Genomic DNA, 26,718 nt, shown 5'->3' with positions numbered 1-26,718 from the left:
TGTGTGTGTGTGTATGTACATGTACATATATATCAGGGAGGGGGAGTGTTCAGATCAGGAGGTGGTTCTTCGAGGGGCTGGCCGGCCTGGGTGGTGGACAGTCACATGCAAGGCCCTGGGGGTGGCCCCTGCACCTGCCATGGGGGGCGTGGGTGTGGCTTGATCTGCTCTCTACTTGAGTGGGGATCTGAGGCAAAACTCCAACACACACTTAACTTAGTTTCAATACTTAAATTAACTAATAATAATACAGGTCAGCAGTAAATCGTCCGCTTAGCCTGTCTATTCCCCCCTGTGCACACACACACACGCATATGCACACACATCCACACACACACACGCACACACACACACAAATGCACACACATCGACACATGCATATGCACACGCACACACATATGCACACACGCCCATGCACACACACGCATATGCACAAATGCACACGCACACACACACACACATATGCACACATGCCCACACACACACACACGCATATGCACACACACAAACGCATATGCACACACACATGCACACATGCCCACACACACACACACACACACACACACACACACACACACACACACACACACACGCACACACACACACACACACACACACACACACACACACACACACACACACATAAGGTCCACACTGTCACCAGCCCCTGTCACCTTTGTCCTTATTTGTGTGTAATCTTCAATTGAAATGTCTTGTCTTGTATCTTATATGTTGTTTGGTTCCTATTTGTTATAATCTATGTAGTTTGCAAATAAAATTATAAAAAAACAAAAAAAACAAAATTATACCTAGCTTTTTTCAATTACAGGTTTTTAAAGGTACAGTGTGTAACTTTCTGGAGATGGCATGTCACCTGCTTGATTCCATGAAAACAGAACGTTAAAACCATACTCCAGAACATTCTCCACGGAGATACATTTTATTCCATACTGTGGAGGATTAGAGCCAAAGGAACATTTCCAACAAGCAGGAAACAAGCAGGCCCTAATCCAGGCCACTTAAGAGTCAGGTTTGTGGAGATGCAAGCCCACTCACAGTAAGGGCACATGTTTTTCAGAGCAATAAAAACAACAATAATGAAAAGTGAGGTTAAGTTTTGAGGGTGGGATTAGTGAGTTGGGGGTATTAAAAAGAACAAAAACACGACTATTTAACTACTAAACACGTGCTTTTCTTTAAAATTTTCTTCAACATTAGCTTTTATTTTGTACGATCATAAACGATAAACCTTTGTGCCTTCGTTAATGTTAGTATTAGTTTGTACGACCATAAACGAAAAGAAAATATCCTTGTATTTTTTTTGTTCTCAATGTGGTTTACTTTGCGCGATCATAAACGATAAACAATTGTGCCTCCGTTAACATTATTATGAGTTTGTACAACCATAAAGGAAAAAAAGTAAGAAAGCGATTGTGTTTCTGGTCGAGGTTTTGGTTTGTGAAACAATCGAAGTGATGATTTTAAACAGTCCAACACTGTAAAAACTTTTTAAAAAGAGTATGGGGTGTTGTGTTTTGGAAAATACAGAGCTCTGGAGTTGATAAATTGTGCATTGAGTTTTATTTTAATTTATATTTTGTCTCCTATATGTGCAGTGAGTGGAGTTGTGAATGCAAACTTGTTGTTCATGCGTTGTGTGCCTTTGTTTCAGCTCGATCCCTTCCAGTCATGACCCATGTAGTCCTAGTTTATGTTTTGTCTTGTTTTTGTTTTGTAATGCTGCAAATGATCCAATTAAAAAAAGAAAGAAATGGATTTTATTTTAGTCTATTTTTTGGTTAAGAAGTTACATACTGTGGCTTTAATATCCAAAACAAAACAAACTTGGCGACGCTGATAGACGTACTTCAGCCTATTTTAGTGAATGTACTTTTAGTGATGTAACAAAAGTTTGATTTCTTGCCTTGTTCAGCTGTTGTGACGCTTTGGCCAATCAGATTTAAATATTCCTCAAAAAATGTACATACTGTGGCTTTAATATCTTGAAAATCTTGAACATGCATTCTTACTTTAACAGGGGTCATCTCTTCATAGATTTGTCTGTCTCCATGGAGTTTAAAGTACCAGAAAAGTTCAGAGTGCACCTTTAAACTGAATTACAGTTCTATTGTCTACATATTACATTATTACAAAAATATAAGTATTGAAGACTATAACTGAAGTATTTTCCTACTGTGTGACAAATAAAGGTCGTCTTATTTCATCAATTCATACTCACAACTATTCTGTAGTTAGGATAAACAGTTAGTCAGCCTATATCCATTCTATAGTTCATCTACTACTACAAATAATAGCAGGTTTTTTTTTTTTTTTCTGAACACAAGTAATAATGAAATAATAATAATGCATCAGTTTTATACAGCGCTTTTTTGGACACTTTACAGAGCATTATTCATTCACTCCACACTCAGTGGTGGTAAACTACTGCTAAAGCCACAGCTGCCCAGGGACAGACTGATGGAAGTGAGGCTGCCAATCTGCGCCATCGGCCTCTCCGACCACAACCATCACTCACACACGCACACCACTTTCATACTAGGCAATGAGGGTGAAGTGCCTTGCCTAACAGTTTTTTACGACTGGCGCCCCCCTGTGGCTCCTGATTTTCCCGGTGTCTCCCATCCAAGTACTAACCAGGCTCTAATTCTTTTGTGCCCTCTGCTATTAAATTGTTAAATTCTAAGGGTACAGTTTTCTGAATGTTGTGCACTGTAAATTGTAGTTTATTACTTAGTTCCACTTGTGGACTGTAATGGACTGACACTATGTGTGTGTTTGTTTTTGTGTGTGTGAGAGTGAGAACTGCTGTAAGATGCTGCTAATGAATTGCCTTATGGGATCAATAAAGTTTTCTGAATCTGAATCTGAATCTGAATCTGAGGCATGGCCCTGCTGAGCTTCTGAGATCTGACCGGATCAGGCTTTGACAAGCCGGTATGGCCACTAGTACTTGTAAAGAACAAGTGCTAACCAAGTAGGAACACACAAGAGGAGGTAGCAATATAAAAATCAAATACAAAATAAATACAAAAATAAAAAATCATACTGCAACTATCTCCTACCAGCCACTCGGGGTAGATTAAAGGTCCCAAACTACAAGCAAAAAACTGGGCTTCATTTTTGACTCTGAGCTGACTTTTATCCCACACATTAAGAACATTACAAAAATTGGTTTCTATCACCTAAAAAACATAGCCAGAGTCCTCCCCATCCTCTCTCGGGCCAACACAGAGACACTGATGCTTTTATCACCAGTTGAATAGATTACTGTAATGCCCTGCTCTCTGCTCTTCCCAAAAAGAGTATTTCAGGTTTGCAGTTATTACAAAATTCAGCAGCACGTGTCCTGATGAGAACCAGAGGGCGGGACCACATTACACTGGTTTTAAAATCACTGCACTGGCTCCCTGTGAGTTTCAGGATCGATTTTAAAGTTCTTTTACTGGTTTTTAAATGTCTTCATGGTCTTGGGCCTTCTTATCTTTCAGAACTGCTTTCAGATCAGTGTGTGGATGCAAAACAACTTTCTCCAGCTAAACTCAGACAAGACAGAAGTTATAGAAACAAAGCCCACAGAAACAAAAAGACAGTGTCAGCATCACTTCCAGTTTCTCTCTCTAAAACCTTCAAATCAGGCAAGAAATCAAGAAATAATAATGGACTCAGACTTGAACTTTAACAGCCACATCAAATCAATAATATCTGCAGACTTTTACCATCTCAAAAAAAAACATCAAAAATCAAAGGTTTACTGTCTAAATCAGACTTGGAGACACTTATCCATGCGTTTGTCTCCAGTAGGTTAGATAATGTAATGTTCTGCTCACTGGTCTCTCTCCAAATGAGCTGTGAGATGCTGCAGAACTGCACTGCCCCCTGTGGCTCAGAGACTTTAAAGCAGCTCTACTTGTACAAGTCTGTCCATGGCCGAGCACCAAAGTCCATCTCTGACATGTTGGTGCCACATCTGCACTCTGAGGAGCTCAGGGACCGACCTCCTGCTGGTGCCCAGAGTCAGGACTAAACAAGGGGAGTCAGAGTTTCAGGTTCATGCAGCTAAAACCTGAAACAGTCTGAACATGTGAGACTCGACTTTGACACTGTTTAAATCCAGGCCCAAAACGGTTCTTTTTAACTGTGCATGAAAGGTTTTCATTCTGCACTCTTCTCTCTAATTTATGTAATTAATGTCTCTCTCTCTTTTTTAATTTTAGTCTTTAATTTTGTGATGATTATTTATGTTATGTATGTTATGTATTTGTTATTCTGTAAAGCACTTTGAATTACTTTGTGTACAAATTGTGCTATACAAATAAACTTGCCTTGTCTTGCTTTTACCCTACGAGCTCTCACAGATTTTGCGCTCCTCCGGCAGCAGGTCCTGGTCATTCCTAAAATCAGGACACACAACCACGGAGAGGCGTCTTTCCAGTTCTACGGCTCTCGTCTATGGAACTGCAGTCAGAGGAACTCAGGGCCAAAGAGAATGTTCATATTTTTAAGACCAGGCTCAAGACCCACCTTTTTAGCTTAGCTTTTGAATGAAATCTTATACTTTTACTTGTTTCTATTGTATTAATTTTATTATATTTATTTATTTTAAGCATATTTTCCTCTGTAGGAGCCTCTGCACCAGGAGCAGGGGTCGGCTGTAGCTGTCGGGTCTGTTCTGTGGGCTTCTGGTGGAGGGATGGTGTCTGGGCTTCATCTCTCCCCTGGTCCCTGTGGTGGTTCCTGGTGGTGGTGGACGTCTCTCTGCTCCTGGTGTAGACGGCTCCTCTGATGGTGCTTTCTCAACTGGTTCGACTGTGTTCAGCCTCTCACTTTACTATGTGTCATTTTATGTATTTTAGCATGTTAATGTGAGAGCGTGTGTGTGTTTGTGCATGTGTGTGTGTATATTTGTGTGTCTGGGTTGTTTGGTTGTGTGGGGGCTGGGCTGGGGCTTGTGGTTGGGCAGCTGTGGGGGTTGGGTAGTTGGATGGGCGGAAGGAAATGTGGGATTGGTTTTAATCACTTTAATCATTCTTGTATGAAAAGCGCTTTATAAATAAAGTTTGATTGATTGATTGTTTGATTATGCAAAATTGAACTTTAAGCCTTGTTAGAATGTTGTTAGGCCTACCTCCCCAAAAACATACCTGGACTTGTGTTTTGTTTCATTCATACATGTTTGTGTAATCCTGCATTATTAGTCTGTTTACATCTCCAAAGCTGAAAAAGATGTTCCATTTTATGATGTCAGTTTTTAAGTTAACAGGTACTTTTCCCTTTAGTTCAGTAGAGACTGGCAAACACAGGGCTGCAATGATCCAAATGATTCTAGAGAAGCTGTGTGGAACATTTCTGTTTGAGAGAAGAACTCAGTTTAAATATATGTAGTTAATATGATGAAGTGAGATTCAGGAGCAGGACCAGGCCTCAGCCGTCCTCTCCTCTCACCAGTGAACCACAACTCACCTCGACCATGCCTCAAATTTCCCAGAAGCCCATATGTAGCAGCCTTTCCCATCATCCCAGTTTGTCTCAGCGAACTCGACCCCAGCCTCCCACCCCTTATTTTGTCTTTCAGTCAGAAGACCCCTACAAGAGGGGTCCCGTTCCATCTGGGCCAATTGTAGACTGAGACGGAGCCCCCACCCTCAGTCTCAACCCAGCCGTCTCTGCCCCACTTCGTACATTATCAATAAAGTTCTTCGCACTATGTCGTTGTTGGCGTGGTCTGAGCTAGTGAAACAGGTTTTAAGTACTAAGCATGTGTGAATGAAACAAAACACGACTCCAGATCTGTTTGTGATCAGTTTTGGGGAGTAACAGATTACATGTATCGGAGTTACGTAATCAGAGTACAAATTATGAGTAACTGTATTCCGTTACAGTTACTGTTTCAGTGAGTGGTAATTGGATTACAGTTACTTTGTTGAAATAAAAGGATTACATGGTGGTATTTTCCTGTTTTCACATTTTGGGCTATATTTTTTTTTCTCGGTAATTCCACTCATTGCCAGAAACTAAACCAGGTCTAAACTAGATCTAAACCAGGTCTAAATCAGGTCAAAACCAGGACTAAAACCAGGACTAAAACCAGGCCTAAACTAGATCTAAACCAGGACTAAACCAGGACTAAAACCAGGTCTAAACTAGATCTAAATCAGGCCTAAACCAGGACTAAAACCAGGTCTAAACTAGATCTAAACTAGATCTAAACCAGGACTAAACCAGGACTAATCCATGCTGCACGGATGTGTCTCCCCGTTTTCTATCAATAATATTTTTAATACGGTCAAGTAAAGTCTGGGCTTTTTATTTTCTTTTATCAGACAAAACGTCTTATGTTACAATATCTAGTCTTTGCTTCTCTACAACAAATCAAGTAATCCAAAGTATTCAGATTACGTTACTCACTTTAAGTAATTTAATGTATTACGTTGCAAACTACATTTTGGGGTATGTAATCTGTAATCTGTAGGGGAATACATTTTAAAAGTGACCTTCCCAACACTGTTTATGATGAAGAAACAGCATTAGAACATAGATCAGAGAATATGGGCCCTTGAACAGAAAGTCCCCAGTGGCGCAGAGAAAAGCGGTTGCACACCTCGGCTGCAGAGGGCGCCATGATTCTCGCACTGGTTTGTCGTTCACCTGGTGTAAGCGAAGAAGAAGGGCACGTCGCTACGCAATCCGGATGCGACGAGCGCTTTTGGTGACAGCGAAAATAATTACAAGAAACTGCGGTCGTCGGACCTGCAAACACATTTTACGTTTAGTTTTTATAAAGCACCAATTACGCGAGTCTCGGATGCGCGCAAATCTGCCCCGCGCGCTTTCCGATCTCTGCGCAGAAGATCGTTTTGACCAAACCAAACCAGGAGGAACATCTGGCTGCTCTTCTTAGCTTCAAGAGTCATTGAATGAGACTTTAGCATCGGCTAGCATTGTTTTAGTTTTAGACCACCGCTGCTCGGAGAGGCCGGAGGACGCGAGGGGGGCACACAGTCGCTTAAATCCGCGGTGGAAACGGTAAGAAGGCGCTACGTAATGGGCGCACATACACTGGAATCCATGCACCACACCACCGCGGCTCCGGTCCGACCATCCGCGGACCGAGGCTAACGACAACACGGCTAAACTGTGGCCAGAGGAGCGCACAGGTTGTTGTATCCACAATCAGCATTTTGGAAATGCGTAATTCTGTTTTACGGTCGTGGTTACAGATATTCATGTTAACAAAACCACTCGATACATAAAACAGAGTCACTGCATTGAAGTAATTAATAATCAACAACAAAAGTCCACATTACCTGTACATTTGATCGTGTTATTGTCTTACATTTGCGCACGAAATGGATCACAGGTGGATAGATCACTTCACAAATGATTAAAATAATAATTAAAGGTGTCCTAGCTCAGCTTAACGTTAGGGGGACCACCACCTTCTTCTTGTATCCATTGAGCTGTAACTGCCATGACTATTGACTGGCTAGATATTCCACAGGGTGACATTAAATTCATCTATCTTACTGTTTTTCAATCACAAGTGTTTTTATTGCTCAAACATACATTGAAAAACATGTATTTTTGCTGTTAGTCAGCTTGCTGCTCCACAGATCTGACTTGTAGTTTGGCCTGGTGGGTTTAACGGTTCCCATGCAGACAAGGAATCAGATGCACTATACATAGGCCTGTCATGATAATTACTATATTGACCTATCGTTCAGTAAATGAAAGATGGAAGTATATATTTTGGGGCTCAGTATTTATTGTGTGGACAATTTCTTTGCAATAACAGGAACTTTTTTTTGTCATTTTATGTAATACCCTCAGATGTGAACTGTAGTGGGTAGAATAAATATCGTAGTATCTGTTTATCTTCCTTCCTGGCTAATTATAAGTTCATTCTGCTGTTTATGTCTTGCAGCTCAAGGCTTTTAATGATACAGTAGATTTAAAAGTGGGTTTATGGGGATTTTCCTGCTTTGTGTCAGTGGCGTAAAGTAGTTTCATTATTATCAAATTTTTCTGATAACATGTTAAAGATGCACTATGTAACATTTCTGCTGGAGGCTCCTGCTTGTCTTCATGGAAGTGATATTGTTTTGTCTGGAATGTTTCACACAATATGGCAGTAAACTGATCAATCTCCACACAGACAAGCAGTTGGCACAATCAGGCAGTCAGATCTGCCTTGCTCACAATCAGAATACACATTTTGAAAGGTATTTTTGAGCAACAAAATCACCTGAAATTTATAAATGCAAGTGTAACGCCATATTGTGCAGCATTCTAGACAACCTTTTAATATTTACAATGTAAAGCTGTGCACAATATATCAAATGTTTCTGTAAAATATTGAGTTTCCCACAGGTGTATATGGACACCATGGTGACATAACCCATCCATGTTTGAATCATTTTAGTATATTTTGTATCAGTATAAATCACCATTATTGTCTCAACTGATAAAAAAGTTAGTTGCTGCGTAGTGCTGTCAGAAACAGTAACAGCAGTAACTACAAATACAGAATTGTGACAATAATGAGAACTCACTGGATTTGTACAGCACCTTTCAAGACACTCAAAGCTCTTTACAGCACTATTCATTCACTCCACACTCATTGGTGGGAAGTTGCTATAGTAGCCACAGCTGCCCTGGGGCATAAGTGTGTCTTGCCTAATGACACAATGACAGATCCTTAGTTTTGAGGCACCACTGCTCTGATCACTGAGCCACTGTTGTAATCCCATGTTTTACTTACTTTACTTGTTTGTTGACTTCTGCCATCAGCTCTTTTCCTCCACGTGTGCCCGTCTCATTGGCCTTACAAAGCGCAGGTTAAGCAGGTCCGTGTTGTGTCCGTGCTGTGTGCAGGTGCCAGGCTGGCGCAGATCGTGACGTGCCCGTGGATCATGCGCGACACTGGGGGGAGCCTTGCCCAGAACCGCTGGCAGGGAGACCTGGGGCTGACGGCGGTGGGCCAGGACGACACAGGGGGAGGTACGTTCTTACAAACACTGCTGTGCTTTCATTAATTTTGTCTGTCGTGTACTATCTGCATCTAAGCATTTTAATCATCTGTTCATTAGCATGCTAGTTGTTGTTGTTAGCTGTGCTGGTCTGGTCTCTGGAGAGTTGTGAAAAGTGCTTAAACTGGTGAATAATGCACTTGCTCTGAATGAATACTGTAATTGAGGAATAACTTTGGACCACTGCAAACTGTTACAACTGAACTAGTTCTGTTTTTCCTGTCCTAAAGACTCACCTCTCCACAGATCTGTCCTGTAGTTAGCCTGTTGGAGGCACGTGCTTGTCTCCAAGGAGATAAATTAGTGAACTGTCATACAGTGTATCTATTCAGGTAAAGCAGTTTCTCCAAAGCAAGATCTCCATGGAGATAAGCAGGTGACAGACCCTCCTCCTGAACAGTTACATCGTGCTCCTGTGAATTTACATTTCGATGTGGTGCACAAACCAAAGCAGAAAAATCATAAGAAAATGTATGAGTTGCAAATAAGTGTTCACAAACATGGAGACAATTATTAAAGCCACATTATGTACATTTTTGCCAAATAATAGACAATTTAATAAGCAATATAATAAGCTTTTTTTTCATTATTGGTGTGTTTATTGCACTGAAACAAATCTCAAGTATTCATCCTTACTGTGAGCGGGCTTGCATCTCCACAAACCTGACTCTTATCAGTATCGTAAAAGTGCATCTCCATAGATGTATGGTTTAAACTTTCTATTTCCATGGAATCCTGCAGATGACTTTCCACCTCTAGAAAGTTTCAATCTCACTTTAAATACAAATAAATATTAGATTTCTAACTCCCTTTCTTTTCCTATTAATTAATAACCTGGAAAAAAACTGCATTGATTTCAGAATTACTTATGCATAACTTTTGCTACAAAAGCAAGATCTTTTTCAATTGAAATAATGACATAAATGACACAAAAAAGTGTGAAACTCCTCCTCCTTGTCCCTTATCTCCAGGTGGGATCCCAGCTGACCACCTGATGGCCCCAGTGTCAGGCCACAGCATCCCCAGCCCCATGCACCTGAAGCTGGGCCAGAAGGAGCCCGTGTGGATGGGCGAGTACGTGGAGGACGACGACCAGGACAACCTGGCCAAGATGGAGAGCATTGATGGAGAGGAGGAGATGGAGGAGGAGAGCCGGGAGCAGGGCCCCTGGGATGAAGGAGACGGTAGGGCCAACGCTAACCATATATACATGTTCACATATACACATGTCCATAATAAGAACATGTAAACATGTCTCCTTTGTTAAAGGAGCTGAGTTATGCAAAATGGACTTGGATGAGTCATGGTGCTCAACAGTCCTGTACACTTTGAAGCCTGCTGCACTTCCTCAGGCCAATTCCCCCATACATGCTGGAAAAATTAAAATATTGCTTGTGTCCATGGGTTTCTGAATGATGATGTTAGTTAATGATGAGTTAGGACTCTTACCACAGCAATTAACAATTCAAAACAAAATGTCATATACTCATATATCATACAGAATGTCTTTTCACTGGTCTTCAGAATGGCACCATGAATAACAGCATGACAGAAGCTAAGCAGCTTTGTCATAACACTCTGAACTTCTGTTTAAAAAACATATTTGAAACTTTAGCCAGAGTTAAATTCAAAGTTCCCTCACTAACCCCCCATCCAGCTTCATAGTGCAGGCCTCTGGTCACACATTTGGGGGTTCAAAATGTCACACAGACATGAAAGCCCACCTCTTTCTACAGTGAAAAGTCTTTGGGTCTGTTTCTATTATGAAGTTGTTCATGCATTTTGATTCTGGTTTAATTCAAAATGATATTGTCATTATTGTTTTAATACTTGAGGCAGGGCTAAACTCACTCAGGGCAGTATAATGTCCATTCAGATTGAAAATAACTTCTTGAGGGCAGCTGAAACATCTTGATTTCAAAAAGCTTGTCCAGATGAGCTTCTCTACCTTAAAATGCCTCATGTTGTTTGTTTGTTTGTGTGTGTGTGTACAGCTCTAGTGGATGAGGAGGAGTACCACGTACATGCTCAGTGGCCTGTCCCTAAGATGCCCTCCCAGGCTGCTGCATACTCACACTTCCAGCAGGTTCCAGAGAAGTCGGACAGTGAAGAGGAGGAAGAGGGGGACGAGGAGGAGGACGAGGAGGAGGAGCTGGACGGGAGTCTACAGGTGGGTCATGTTTAGCAGGACAAAGGTTTATTTTTTGAACTGAAGATGTTTCTCAGCTCATCCAAGCTGCTGTACCTCACTCTCCTCATAGCAGTGGGAAGAGATTTTTGAGATGGAGATGTACGGTAGACTGAGGCCACTGTTGCTCTTTCATCTGTGTTGGTACATCCAAACCCTTGAAGGTTTGTAGTGTTTCTGAAAAGCTCCAGAGGATTATCAGACAACATGAAATCCCAGTCTATTTTAAATCTACAAACACTGTAAGGCCGAAACTGGTCCACCCAAAGACAAACACCGAGCCACAAACAAAGCCATGTGGTTTACTCTGTTCAGTGCAGTGAAGACTGCAGTGAACGCTGCATTGGAGAAACGAATCAGCCACTTCACAAGAGGATGTACCAACACAGATGAGAGAGCAGCAGTGAACCTCAGTCTGCTGTACAGGAAGAGAAAAGAATTGGTTTGAAAGTTAAAGAGGCTATTTTTGTTGGGAAAGACAATCCATCTTTGAACAGAAATGGAGGCCTCAGACATTATCTGTCTCCCATTTACAACTCCATCCTCAGACCTAAATCAAAACAACAGTGGTGGCCTGTAGGCTCAGAGATATAAAAGCACCCATCAGGGGCCTCAATGATTCTGCTAATATATTTCATGCAGAGTCCCCACTTAGTGCAGTTCAATCGACCGAGCAAACAAACAGAAACTGTACAGAAACAAGTAGAAACTGTTAGTTTCAGAGTAGTTTCAATGTACTTAGCTCGTCCCTTCAGACAGATATAAGCAGTGTCACCAGTGTCTGAACAGAACTGAAGAAGCAGCTTGGATGAGCAGTGAAACATCTTCATGATAAAACTTTTGTCTAGTTGCCAAAATGCACTTTCTTTTGCTGTGGATCCTACCTGGACAGCTGTGGGATTACACAAACATTAGTGGACTAGCCAAACAATTCTATACTTACATTTTTAATATACATTTATGAACAAATTTAAAAATACTGATTGTCTGCTACAAATACAGTGAATTAATGACATTTAATTATGAAAATGAGAAATTATGAGTCTTTTTCATGACATTTCAATTTAATAATGGCTCTGTCTCTCTCCTAGTTATAGTGTAGTGTATTTTCTTCATTTATGAACTTAATAGTTTGATGCAAACATTTCACATAAAACTATGACTGAAGAGGTTTAGGCTGAAGTGAGATCACTTATAAACGCCCAAACCCTTTGTCCATGTTCTAAAAGGTCTTTGGAGATGTTTTAGAGTCTTTAATTTTTAGGATGAACAGCAATAAAAGTTAACTCCGCCCCTGCAACCAGGTGTTTGTATACTTGGATACACCTGACTGTAATCAGGACAGTCCAGCGTGACGTCATGTAGTACTGTATTTTCCGCACTATAAGGCGCTCTGTCATTGAATGGTCTATTTGTAAACTTTTTTCACAAATAAACTGCACCGGACTATAAGGTGCATTAAACGAAACACAACAGTGTGATGGGGAGTGGTTTTGTTTGTTTGGCGCGTTCACGGTGACTCTGGGCTTTGTTCAGTTGTGGCGTGTAGGGAGGGTGCTGTCTGGGACCAATGGATTGTCGGCGTGTTCGAAGTGACTCAGTTGTTCAGTTGTGTCTAGAAGTGGCACATTGTAATCGTTTTTTTGGTTCGTTCCTCCGTTCCGTTCCTCGTCGGCGTGGAGTGATGAGTGTGTCTGTGGGTGTTTTTGGCTGTGCGCTGTCTGCTCCGTGTGTGTTTGTGTGCGCTGCGGGTGGTGCGGCTTTGTAGTTTACTGAAGTCGTGCTAGGACACCCAAGTGGATTCGCGTATAGGGCGCTCTGAATTGTGGGGTGCGCAGTCGATTTTTGATGGGATTGGAAGCTTAAGAGTGCGCCCTGTAGTGCAGAAAATACAGCACTTGGAAAATGTGGTATCTGCTGAATGCAACACACACGCAGGTTTTGACTGTTTTTGACAAAAAGCTGCAAATGTACCAAGGTTGTACTAGTTGCCATGACAGTCAATGATTCTTTGTAACCTGACTGCAAGAAAAATGTGCCTGTGTGTGTTGTGTAATGCTACAAAGTGCTGTTCAAAACGTCCTTATGATGCTATTTTCTGATCTATGTTCTCATGTAGTTTCCTCATCACAGACCTGGAGTTGTGTTTTGTTTCATTCACATGTTTAATACACAAACCTTGCACATTTAGACTGAGTTCTTCTCTCAAAGAGAAAACGCTCTGTTCCACCTTTTGATGTCATGTGGTAATACAGGAAATGTTCCACTGTGTTTTTAAACTCCACACACCTCCACCATAATCATTTGGATGATTTCAGCCCTGGAAATGCCTATTTCTATTAAACATAAGCAAAAATATTGAAATATTGATATATCATATTGTTTAATTTGATGATACAGTATTGATATCATGGGCTGCTGTATCGATATATCGCTAAGAGTATTTTTAGGCTCTTTTACAAAATTATTTTGTATGGTATTCTTTTTACTTGTACAGGGACAGTGTACAACAATACATTAACCAAGACAGAAGTCCTAGGGAGACGCTGGTGCCAGGTTGTATAAAAGCTACCATTGTGTTGACATTTTCACTGTTTTGATGGGTAAAATAAGTCTCTTTCATTTTAACTTTAGTCGACTTAATCAGGGTAGCTGCAGGGTTTTAAAAGTCTTTAAAAAAAAGTCTTAAATTTCATGTTCCTAAATTAAGGCCTTAAAAAATCTTAAATTCTGTTGTCCAAGTCTTATTTTTTCAGAAAGGTCTTAAATTTCATTAGCCTATTTTTTGGTAAACTCAACCAGGCTGCAGTGCAATGTTAAATGGAGGGAGGAAAAAAAAACGACAACGTAAAATCGCGTAATGTGAATGAACGTCTTATTTGGAGTATGCAACAATACTTTGGTTTCTGGCACGGGTGGCAATGAGTAAATGATCAGTAGAGTGGAGGAAGACGTTGGATGGATCATGGGGAAGTGTAGGTTTAATTCACAGTGGCTCTTAGATTCTAGATATACTAACAGTAGTTTGTTGGTCGTTCTTAGAAATGGATCTGTTTTTTTTGCGATGTTGGTCTTAATTTTCATTTAAGTGGTCTTAAAAAAAGTCTTTAAAAAGTCTTACATTTGGGGTAGTCAAACCTGGGGATACCTTGTTAATGAACACAGCCATGATTTAGCCTTTGTTTTTCACTGAACCATATCAAATCGATTTGAAATATATCGTATTGAATCCAAGATGCACTGTATCGGAAAACGTATCGTATTGCAGCCTATGTATCAAGTTATTTATTTTTTTATTAATTTGTTTATTTCATTCATATAGTATAAAAAGACATCAACAGTGTCACAACATCAAACGTACAAGAAATGAATGAGAAGGAGCAGAAAGAAGAGTCATCTTACGTTCTCTGCCTCCTTTTCCAGATAAAACATCAACACTGATGGTTACTAAACATTTCAAAAGGGCGCATTTCAGTTCAACCACAATTATTAAGCAATTGCAAACAGAAATCTTCACTATTATGCACAACAATGCACAATCATTTCCTTTTTCATACATACACATTGCATTTGATTTTATGTGTTTTTTTAAATGCCGTCATTGTACTTGATTCATTTATATCTTTGTCAATTTATGGAAGAGTCTTAACTTCTTTCACAGCGATGCTTCGCAATTCTCAATTCTCAAAATATATGTATTGTGTCGGCAACTTCTTAATGATACCCAACCCTAAACATAAGCTAAAAGGAGCTGTTAACTAAGCATTTTAAGATTTGGAGATGTAGACAGACTAATAATTCAGGATTACTCAAACATATGTGAATGAAACAAAACAACTCCTGTTTGAGGAGGGAGCAGCATTGTGACATGGCTTAAATCTCACAAGAGTCCATTTAGGTCCTTTTAAAATGAATACGTTATGCTTTTCAATCTTTTTTTTTTTTTTTTTCTTTAGCAGCTTTTACCATATGATGCGTGATTCTTGACTAGAATACCGTATTTTCCACACTGTAGGTCATCGAATGGTCTATTTTTGATCTTTTTTCACATATAAACCGCACCAGACTATAAGGCGCATTAAACAAAACACAACAGTTAGATAAGTCAGTCAAATTTTATTTAACACATTCACAATAACTCTCAACTTTCTTCAGTTGCAACACGTAAAAAAAAATATTGTCTGAGATGCTGCTGTTGGTGTATTCACAATAACTCATAATAGTTCAAACAGTTGGGCAATTCCGGCATCCAGCACGTCCACATCCCTCTCGTCATTATCCGAGTCAGTGTGATTACTGTTACCTGGCAGTTCAGTGATTAAGATTCAGTTCAGTCTTGGTGAAAGCTCGGACCACAGTTGATCCTGATCCTTAGTCCAGGCGCCCACGATCCGTTGGCAGATCGTGGCGTAAGTGGCTCGGCGCTGTCTCTCCGTCTTGGTGAATGTGTGTTCTCCTTCTCTCATCCACTGCTCTCACACAGCTCGCACTTTCACTTTAAAACAACTTGAGTTTAAAGTGGGTGTTGTAAGCGTGTCTCTTGACAGGTGCATTTTGATATTAAAAGGAATCACAGTATGTATTACTCCTGATGCTCCTGACTACGGGAGCCGTAATGCTGCAAGTGGAGCGGCTTTGTAGTTTACTAAAGTCGTACTAAGACACCCCAATAAATTCATATCTAAGGTGCTCTGGATTATAAGGTGCGCAGTCATTTTTTGATGAAATTAAATGCTTTTAAGTGCACCCTATAGTGCAGAAAATACGGTAACCCTTTAATTTCTCCATCTCTTATGCCTCACCCACAGGACTGTCCCCCGGCTGCCGTCCCCTGCCTGAGACGGCCCCTCAGCTGGACCCGCAGGACACGCCGGAGCATGGGTCTGGCTGGGCAGTGGAGGCGCTGGCGGCAGAGGGCCCAGTGGCTGCACAAGTGGAGGAGAGGGAGAGTACGGTACAGCCTCTACAGCCGAAAGAGGAGGGGCAGAGTGTACGGGCCGCGTACAGGGAGGGGCGACCGCAAGGGAGGCCTCGACGGGCAGAGAGGTGTGTCAGATGCCCTACCGTCCTTCTGCATCCCTGTGTATCTCTGATCCTGCTCTATCCTTGTGTATTCAGATGTCCTCCCGTGTGTCCTCTTATATCCCTATGTGTCAGATGCCCTCCCATGCTTCCTGTTACATTCAACATGTTCCCATTCAAAAGATATACTTGTTTTAAATTGTTAAACGCTATGGCAACTGTCCTAATTTCTCATCATTCCAAAAGCCATGGATATCTGTGTGTCAGATGCCCTCCCATGCTACTATTCTGGGTTTCAGCTTCCGGTTGTATCCAACATTTTGAGGAATTAAATTGTTAAACGCTACGGCAACTGTCCTAATTTCTCATCATACGGAAAGCCACAGATATCCCTGTGTGTCAGATGCCTTCCCGTCCATCCTCATACTGTATATCTGTATGTGTCCGATGCCCTCCCCTCTTATATCCCTGTGTGTCTCTGATCTTCCTATACCCTCTCATGCATTCTCTTTTACTGGTCTAAAAGTGTTTTTCTGAGCTGACTTTCCACATATTTGTCTGTATATTCTCTGACAGATAAGTATGAGGTGGGGGCAGAGGGCCGTGACAGATGCCTGGGCCTGGCAGAGAGACCAGTGCAACCGGCGCTCACAGAGGAGCACGTCAGCTGTGTTACAGGTAATACACCAAAGACTTTATGTATTGTGTTCACAGTGACAATAATTAGCAGATCTAGCAGCCTAAATGTGGAATGCTTGTGTAGGTTTCCTGGAGGAGGCGCTGCAGCAGTACGGCAGTCTGATCCCGGTGCATGTGGACGACGTCACAGAAAAGCTCCAGAGTGTCTTTAGCGAGAGCTTCTCCCAACCACACAGGTCAGAGGCCCTCTCCATCACAGCCTTATTCTCATCAGCAAATTTGCATAAAGAATGAATAAATAATTTATAATTGATCTTTAATTCAAATAAACTTGCATGTGACATTTCAAATATTCTCACACAGTTTTAAATATAAAACACTGACTTGCTCTTTAGTTTTAATTTGAATCAGTTCAAATGCTTAAACTCTTCATAGACACAGACTCAGATGCTGGTTTGGAGCTCTGAGGATGAGCTGCTTCCCACTGGGTTCTGGCTGTTCCTTCCTTCATTATTACATCTGTTTCTCTCCTCTTTCCTTTGTGTGTCATTAGACAAACAAATATGCCCTGATTTGATTGGCCAATCAAATTCTTGTTCTCGTCACATGCAAAGTTCTCCCCATAGTCGGCCCTATCAAACTATTGGTCGACGCTCCTCTTGTTTAGTCAAGTCATAAAAACATCATCACTGATTGTCCTTTTGAATCCAATTTCCGTGATCTCACTGCGCCATAGATCTGGCCTTGCTAGAGTCACCAGGAGTGCACACAAAGCGCAGCTTAAACCTCAGGCCTGAATTTATGTATCACAATCTTTTCCTCATGAACACCCTGAGGAGATGCTGTCTTAATGCTTGCACATGTATAGTCTCTGGCACAGACTTGCCTGTAGTAGTGACTCTGTGTGTGTTTGTGTGTGTGTGTGTGTGTGAGCAGGAAGGCCGTGGTGCAGCACTTGATGCAGTCGTTCCAGCGCTCGTCGGGCAGTGCTCTGGCCAAAGGCTTCAAGGTCAATTACAAACGCCACGTCCTCACCATGGACGATCTAGGCACACTCTACGGACAGAACTGGCTCAATGACCAGGTACTCCCTCCCTCTGTGGTCCTCTGCACTAAACTGCACTAAACTGCACTAAACTGCACTAAACTGCACTAAACTGCACTAAACTGCACTAAACTGCACTAAACTGCACACTAAAACTGCACTAAACTGCACTATACACACTATACACACTGTACACACTGTACACACTGTACACACTGTACACACTGTACACACTATATTACGCTACAAAACTACATCCCTGCACTGTGGCAGCTACAAGACAGACCTGGCTCAATGACCAGGTACTCTCTCAGATCCTTCTCCCTGCACTGTGGAGAGCTTTAGCCTGTAATGTTTGCAGTACCTCCTCTTATAACATACTTTTCCACACACACCACTCACATTTGATTGAAATGAAGAAGTGAACACACTACCAAACAAACTCGCATCTGGTCCATTTGAAATCAGATCTCAGTGCAATATACTTATACATTTATTATTTTTAAAGTATTCTAGTTTCTTTGCTAAAGACTATTACTGCTCCATACAGGACACACTACCCTCTCCTGGTGAGTGGTGGTACTGCACCCTCAGACAGTTGAGTTCATTAGACAGAACAGAACAAGAAGCGTCCTCTACTACTACATATACATATAGACTCAGTGTATATACATAGACACTCATATAATTATAATGCTGTAGGATTGTGTGAGTTATGGAATTACATTATGTTTTTACAGATTATGAACATGTACGGTGACCTCGTCATGGACTCGGTACCAGAAAAGGTAATCAGTTTTTCATTAAAGGTGCTTTATCTATTTTACTGTTTTTAAATGTGAAAAACAGAACTAGCTCATTTGAAATGGTTTGCACTGGTCTAAAGTTAGTTTTCACTTATCTTGTGCATTCTGAGCATCTTAATTATTCAGCATCCCAGGCCAGTACTGTTGTTCTGCTTTTATTTGAGCAAGACACATTTTGACACATTCTCAAAGTTCGGACACACATGATTATTTACATTGGAATGACACATATGGAATGTAGTAAACAAAAATAAACTCAAAATAAGTCAATTTGTTATAGAAAAAAATAGCCACCCTTTGCATTGAACCCCAGTTTGTACTTTTTGTATTTCTTGATCGAAGTACAGGCTCTTTAAATCATGAAGTCTTGATTTTTGACTGAGTTCTGAAAATTTATTGTGACTCTCCCCAGGTCCACTTCTTCAACAGCTTTTTCTACGATAAACTAAGGACAAAAGGATACGAAGGAGTGAAGCGGTGGACCAAAAATGTAGGTTTGCTTTTTTAAAGTTCTCTCCATCAATACCCCGGGGCCCTCGCTGAGCCCGTGTGCCCGTTTCAGGTGGACATCTTTAAGAAGGAGCTGCTGCTGATCCCCATCCACCTGGAGGTGCACTGGTCCCTGGTCAGTGTGGACATCACGCGCCGTGCCATCACCTACTTCGACTCCCAGCGGACACTCAACCGCCGCTGCCCAAAGGTGACGCCTCCTACTGGGCTCTCTGTAACAACAGGTTCCATAGTGTGGTGACAAAAGTGATCGAAACAACACCACTTTCTGCAAAATCTTTCTGGTGCTTTCTACCATATTAGGTTTTAGATGTCATCCATGCGTGTTTCAGTATTTTAGCAATCTCTCCCCGGCCCTATTCAAACCCTCCTTACGCTTAGTTATAAGATTCTGTCCAAGGCTCCGCCCACAAGCCTGAATCACCCATACTCCCACACCACAATTCTCCATACATTTGGAAAAACATGACTCAAAAGTATACAGCGACTTGACAAACCTGATGCAGTAGCTGATTGTGACTGTGTTTGTCATTATATGATAGCACTCTGAAGGTTGAGTAACTAAGCGTGGAGAGCGAAGGGATGGGATACTCAGAGCATTAAAAACAAAAATATGAAACTTGTAAAGCATGTTAATATGCTGTTTTTGGCAAATATAGCATTTTCAAAACAATAAAGATGGCGATCTTAAGATCTTACGCGTTAACAGTTAACACCCCATAAAAGTATAAATAGAATTAGAAAGTCCATATTTTAACCCTGTGTCCACTCTGTTCTTTTGTAGCATATTTTTAAATATCTCCAAGCAGAGGCAATCAAGAAAGATCGACGAGACTTTTTGGACGGATGGAAAGGCTTTTTCAAAATGGTGAGATTCTGTATTTCGCTGACATACAGGTGGGAGCACTGGGGCCTATATTTCACTGACATACTGTATTTTTTGGACTAAAAGTCGCTCCAGAGTATAAATCACACCAGCCAAAAAATGCGTAATGAAGAAGAAAAAAACATTTAAGGTGCACTGGACTATAAGTCGCCCTTTTGGGGGGCAGTTTTATTTTATAAAATCGGAGACCAGGAACCAGCGTTTCATCTTGAAAGGCAAGTTAGAGAATAGAAGAGAGAACAACAGACTGTTAACGTCACATATGAACAGGTCTTCAGATAAACTATAACATAAACAACAGAACAGAACAAGTTTACCAAACTCTCCATCTCACTCCAAATCACTAAATCCTTTGAATTCTTCATCCTCTGTCACTTCTGAGCAACTCAACCTCGACTTCCGGAGGTAAACAGAGCGCCGCTTCCTCTCCTGTGTCGCTGTCGTCACACTAGGCATCAGTTCCAGTTAGAATTTTTCCAGCCTTTCTGAATCCTGACCGGATGGTTTCAGTGTCACTGAAGTCCAGACTTTGTCCATCCATCCAGTGACTTCAGGAAAGTTGCAACTCGGTTGTCACAAGTTTCTCACTCACTCCAAACTTTCTTTCTGCTGCTTGATTACAGTTTTCGGCTGCAGATTTCGCTACTTTCAGCTTGTAATCTGTAAAATATGATTTTCATTTGTGTTCAGTCTTCTCAGTCATCTTTATAAGTTTGTTTAAATGTTAAATGTTCAGTGGTAGAGAAGTAATGTTGCGATCGACTGACATGATACAGACAGAACAGAGGCTCTTTCTGCAGGAGACATGTGCAGTAGAGTGAAGTGATAGTGGTACAGGAGGAACGGGAGCAGCAGATACTCACACACAAGACTAGAACCTCTCGCGACCATCAGTGTAAAAATTTTAATATATAAGTCACACTGGAGTATAAGTCACAGGAAACACCCAAACCATGAAAAAAGTGCCACTTATAGTCCGAAAAATACGGTACAGGTGGGAGCACTGGGGCCAATCTATCAGAATTATTATTTTTGTGGGTGTGTGTTTTTCAGTACAATCTCTGCGTTAAGTTTACATGTTCTCTCTGTGTCAGTAAATCCATGTATAAGAAGGTTTGCTCTGGGACCATGAGATTCTGCATATGTTTGGGACTGTCCAGGAGAAATGCATAAAAGCAGTAAATAGTTAGCGATGCTGTGGTTTGGACTCATGAGTCATGTGCTGCACATGTGTGTCTGTGTGTTCCAGAATGTGGGTCGCCAGAACAATGACAGCGACTGTGGAGCCTTTGTCCTCCAGGTGAGTTTTGTCTTGTGCTGCGTTTGTTTACACACAGGGACTAAAGGTCGCCACACACTACAGGAGAATTTGCCCGATTTTGGCTGCGATTCGATTCTCCCTGAACCCGGGAAGGTGTGGGAAGCATGACCGCTGCGCTCCTCATGCGTGTGGTGTCAGTGTGACTCTGAGCTGCTCTGTCAGGTCGTAACCACCAAACATCAGCAGCTCTACACCAACAGACAATAAAACAGAACGTCAGGGGCAGAGGAGTGACGGACACAGAGACCCGAGATACCAACTCAGCAAACAGCAAAAAGACTTATAATAATGATGAAGACTTTATTACTCACCTCTTTTAAAGTGGTAAATTTAAAGTGCAGCATCTCATCCACATTCTCCAGAGAAATTGTCCCCTGCAAATGACAACCCCAGTCCACAAAACAGCGCTGTGAATCCAGTTTGAGATGTCCTTTAAAGGTAAAAAGGTGAGAGTAGTTCCTCACGTGTGTCTGTTTACATCCACACAGCGCACAGATGGAGGTGAAGCTGCAGATTAGTGACAGTGACTCTACTTCCTGTGCACTTTATTGCCAATCTGTTATGCTTTAAAAATCCTGTATCTGAAGTTTTGCACCATATTTTACAGATAATAATAAGACAGTTTTGACTTGTATCTAAACTAGAAATGCAGAGCTCTGATCTTTTGAACACTTAAGAGGCTCAGAGCGAGTGGTTTTACTGTAGACAGGAAACAGCTGATGCAATTGCACTCACAACTTTATATCCTGTGCTTTGCAGAAGAGATCCCACTGCAGTCTTTACGATCAGAGATTTCAAGTCTCATAACATTCGCCTCGTGTCTGTGGTGGGCCCTTTTTGTTGCACGTTTAAAAATCAGAAAAAAGTCTGAAAAATCCTGTAGCGTGTGGCGGCCTTAAGTGTGAATGTGCCTCTAAAGAACATGTAGAAGTGTTATTACACAACAACATTTAATCACAGGTAAAATGTATTCAGTGTTAAAGGGGTACTTTTCCTACCCTGGTGGTGTCACCCACTAGTCTCCATGGATGTAGATAAGACAATTCCATACTTAAGAATATTTCAGGCTAAGCAAAAACTTCTACATGAACAAAAGCAGAAAGAATATCATCCACCAAAGAGAGTATTATGTAAAATTTAAGTTTTTTTTAGAGCTTTCGACCATGTTATAACCAGTGTTGGGAGTAACGCATTATAAAAGTAACAAATTACTGTAATGTGTTGCTTTTTGCTGTAACACAGTAATGTGACATTACAGGTGAAAAAAAATAGTAATATTTGACTCGGTACAGATGTAGGTAACGCGCGTTCCAATGCTTTTTTAACCTGGATTGAAGTGGTGGGTTTTTCTTCATACAAATTCACAAAAATTACTGCAATATCAGGAGCGGTGAAATGCCAGAGACGCGCCCGCATAGACCGTTGGGTGACCACGAGCAAAAGTACAAATGCAAAACTCCACGCTCCACGAGGCTAAACGCAGCTGACGCCCAATCGCACCTTGCAGACACCCTGTTCCATGGGCTCGGGGTTCTCTCAGGGGCGGTCCTAGATTCCAAGTTCTAGTCCAAGATTAGTCCTGGTTTAATCCTGTTTTAGACCTGGTTTAGACGTAGTTTTTAGCCCTGGTTTAGACCTGGTTCAGGCCATATATAGCTCAAAAGTTCAGCATCTTATTTTGGTGAGAGTAACTTAAAAGTGCTGCAATAGTCGTGTAATGTCGTTACATTGTAAATACAGTAATATTGTAATATAACTAATTATTTTAAAATGACAATAACAAGTCATAAATAACACGTTTTTTACAGTTTCTAAGTAACTTGCCCAACAGTGGTTATAACATATTTCCCTCAAATTTCTCCTTTTACCCCCTCTTTAATCAAACTGACCAAATTAACCTGATTTATTTTCTACGATACAAGTGATTTGTTTTTGTGTGTCGTCCCTCCGCAGTACTGCAAGTGCTTGGCCATGGGAGAGCCCTTCACGTTCGGGCAGCTGGACATGCCCCGTCTGAGGAGACAAATGTACAAAGAACTGTGTCACTGCAAACTCATCCTGTGACCTCCGACCCAGCCCGACTCCCTCCTCCACCGCCACCACCTCCACCACCACCAAAACCACCACCTCCGGACCAACCGCTCGGACTGCCCCCCTACCCCCCCCACCCCCCACCCACTCCCCCGTCCACTCCCCCCTCCACACAAGGGACAGATACAGTAAGGACACGCGGCCATCCCGTTCTCCGCCCTCTCCGGACTCCACAACCTAACAGCACTCATCGTCAAGTATAGGCGTTCGAAAACCTCTCATCGAAGGAAGCATGGCTAAACCTAACGGCCCTCAAAACAAGCTCGCGAGTGTTAGCGGGGGTATACAGTGAATTGTCGATGTAAAACTTTGATATTCAATTCATTGTGTTGTTCATACAAATAACAGTATCAGATTTTTGTTTTGTTTGTTTTTTTACATTTTTTGGGGTGGAAGCGTACGGATACGTCACTGTAAAATGGCTTTTGTTTACTCAACGACGACAGGACAAGGCTAAAACTAACGATCCACAAAACAAGCTAGAGTGTTAGCGAGGTATAACGCTGATATTCAAAACATTGTGTTGGTCATACAAATAACACGTTTTTACTTTTTGTTCTCTGGCGGACATGTTTGAAGCACTCAGATTCGTCACTGTAAAAAGGCTTTTGTTTACATGACAACAACAGGACATGGCTAAAGCGACACCCCTCAAAACAAGTTAACCTTAGCAGCGAGGTATACGGTTGATTGTGAATAACTTTCAAATGTTCATACAAGTATCTTTTTTTTTTTTCTTTCTTGGTCAGACATGTTTGAAGAGTACGGATATGTCACTTGTAAAAAGGCTTTTGTTTATTTGACGACAACAGGATATGGCTGAAGCTAACGCCGCCTCAAAACAAATGAGGTGTTAGCGACGTATACAGTTAAATCTTAATAACTTTCAAGTCACTGTGTTCATACAAATATCTAATTTTTTCAGCTTTTCTCGGTCGGACATGTTTGAAGCGTATGGATATGTCACTGTAAAAAGGCTTTGTTTTACATGACGACAACAACAACAATAGCAGCAGCAGAACGTGTCCCTCCACCTCCTTCAACCCAGTCCACTGCCCAAACCGAACAGTCTAAAAGCGTTGTGTCAATCGATTTCTGAAGAAAAGCCGTTTTTTGTTTTGCTTTTGTTTCTGGGTTCGGTTTTGTAAAAGATTTTGAGAGCTACGAGGACCACAAATACGCCAGTGCTTAGAGTCGACGACACCTGTTTTATATCTTCTATATTATTATTCTATGGTTGCTCAAATAAATGTGACTTTTTTTCTCTTTTTTTTCTTTTTTTTTTTTTTTTGTATCTTTGACCTTTTTTGCATTGCGCAGCGCCTGTTGTATCATAGCCTCTCAGTCCCCAGTATGTTCATGTAGTTTCGGTTGTACACGTGTGAACTAAATGTACAAACATGAAAATAAACTTTCTGAAAAAACTTGCTGCTCTTTATATATAGAAATACATACACAGTTCAAGATGCTCCATTCCACTTTGTGATGTCATTAGGTGGTAAACCAAGTGGTGCTTCTGTGTGCTTTTGAAACTTATACACTTCACCAGAGTCTTCATGGTCATTTGGACATTGACTAATTCGCCTTGAAGGTATCGGCTAGTCCAGGGGTGTCAAACATACGGCTCGGGGCCCGGATCCGGCCCTCCAAGACCTTTAATCTGGCCCTTAGCTGATTTTTCTACTAAAATATTTTAACTATTAGTATATTTTTAAACCTGAAGACAGAATTTGCAATTTTTCACACACCATTCACAGTCAGAACCTGTGATGTGCCTGCAGACATGCAACTAGAAATAATAGATTTACAGATACTACCTTTGTGAGCAGGTTTTCTCACTAATGAACATTAATAAAACAAAGCTGCACTCAAAACAAACACACAAGCACTTGAATGACATTCTGAAGACAGCAGCTCCTCAGGACATGGCGCCTGATATTGATGCACTTGTACAAGCTAAACGATGCCAAGTTTCAGGAGCAAAAAGAAAGCATGACTAAATTCTATGAAATAAATACAAGTTCATGTTAAAACATTGTGTTGAAATTGAATTTTTCTTAAAGTTTCAGGTTGTTCATAATATTATAATATTTTGTAAAAGAAAGTTAATCAATTAAAAAATATTTCTGTAATAGATTTGCATTTCTCTGCACAAATATTTGAACTTATTGGTATTTTTGGGTTTATATGCCATGAGTTTTCTGATTCGGCCCCTTTGGGATCAAAGTAGGTTGGATACGGCCCCCGGACCAAAATGAGTTTGACACCACTGGTCTAGTCCAATATGGATTTTTTGCAGCTGATGGCATCATGCTCCCTGGGAATGTGGGATGCCAACTGTAGGCCGTGCTCTATCTGAAGCTCTGTTACTCAAGTTAGACTTTAGTATGAGTTTGACACAATCTGAACACAGAGACATGACTTAGCTGGAACTACAACAGGTGAGATGATTTGATTTGTGCTAAACGAGTCCCACTCAAATAACATTAGGCAAAAGTTTTTCAGTTAGTCACTTGTGAACAATAATCTTATTGTACTCATTTCTTACATAACAGTTAAAATGCAAAATGTTCTGCTCAGTAACCTTGAATGATGAATGCTACTCTGTTTTATGATACAAACTGCAGAAGCTCTGGAATATTCCCAGGATAAATCAGCTCTAAGATAACATTTATAAATGGACAATACAAAGGCTTTGTTAGAGCCAGATTTTCAAAACTCTAAACTGGGACACACCTGGGTTGGGATGGTTGACAGAAATAAAGTTTCGAAAAGCGAGTGGAAGATCGTGTATTCTCGTGTCGTCATAATCGGAGGGACTTCTATTACTGCATTTCTTTTGCTTTATGGTCATTTACAAACATGGATTTCGGTATTTTGGCAAAACAAATGAGAATTTATGCTCCTCTAGTGTTAGCAAGGATCTGATTAGTCAAAAATTGATAGTCCTGTTTTAGTCCCGGTTAAGAGTTGATGTAGTCCAGGTTTAATCTTAGTTTAGTCCTGGTTTAGATCAAATAGATGCATCAAGAATTTTGGTCATTGCGCAATTCATACTGGGAAGGATTTTCTGAAAAAGTGAGCATCAAACCGCCATGTTTGTTTTCCCAGTGGGATGCGTCTATTGATAAAGCCAAACTTTTGAAGTCTTTTGAACCATATC

General features: G+C 41.1%; 1 protein-coding gene across 1 annotated transcript; it reads left to right on the top strand.

The window, feature by feature from the left end:
• The first annotated feature begins 6,697 nt into the window (after window positions 1-6,697).
• LOC110163892 (sentrin-specific protease 3-like) lies at window positions 6,698-24,956 on the top strand. Its single transcript, XM_055156596.1, has 14 exons — window positions 6,698-7,044; window positions 8,893-9,018; window positions 10,019-10,231; window positions 11,042-11,217; window positions 16,044-16,281; window positions 16,834-16,935; window positions 17,021-17,132; window positions 17,833-17,980; window positions 18,682-18,729; window positions 19,160-19,237; window positions 19,310-19,447; window positions 20,042-20,125; window positions 21,393-21,443; window positions 23,418-24,956. Exons 2-14 carry the CDS (start codon window positions 8,931-8,933, stop codon window positions 23,526-23,528), a joined length of 1,587 nt encoding a protein of 528 aa, XP_055012571.1. The 5' UTR covers window positions 6,698-7,044; window positions 8,893-8,930; the 3' UTR covers window positions 23,529-24,956.
• Window positions 24,957-26,718: the final 1,762 nt, after the last annotated feature.

This window comes from Boleophthalmus pectinirostris, unplaced genomic scaffold (genome assembly GCF_026225935.1).
Source record: "Boleophthalmus pectinirostris isolate CB_2022bp ecotype Guang Dong unplaced genomic scaffold, ASM2622593v1 HiC_scaffold_20, whole genome shotgun sequence".
In the NCBI taxonomy this organism is placed as follows: domain Eukaryota; kingdom Metazoa; phylum Chordata; class Actinopteri; order Gobiiformes; family Gobiidae; genus Boleophthalmus; species Boleophthalmus pectinirostris.
The sequence above is the reverse complement of the archived record's forward strand: the minus strand, read 5'-3'. Positions and strand labels throughout refer to the sequence as shown.

Bases quoted from the DNA above. Each gene is read 5' to 3' on its own strand.
- LOC110163892 (XM_055156596.1), top strand. From the start codon at position 8,931: ATGCGCGACACTGGGGGGAGCCTTGCCCAGAACCGCTGGCAGGGAGAC. The intron at 9,019-10,018 runs GTACGTTCTTAC...CCTTATCTCCAG, and splicing joins CCAGGACGACACAGGGGGAG to GTGGGATCCCAGCTGACCAC. The intron at 19,448-20,041 runs GTGACGCCTCCT...GTTCTTTTGTAG, and splicing joins TCAACCGCCGCTGCCCAAAG to CATATTTTTAAATATCTCCA.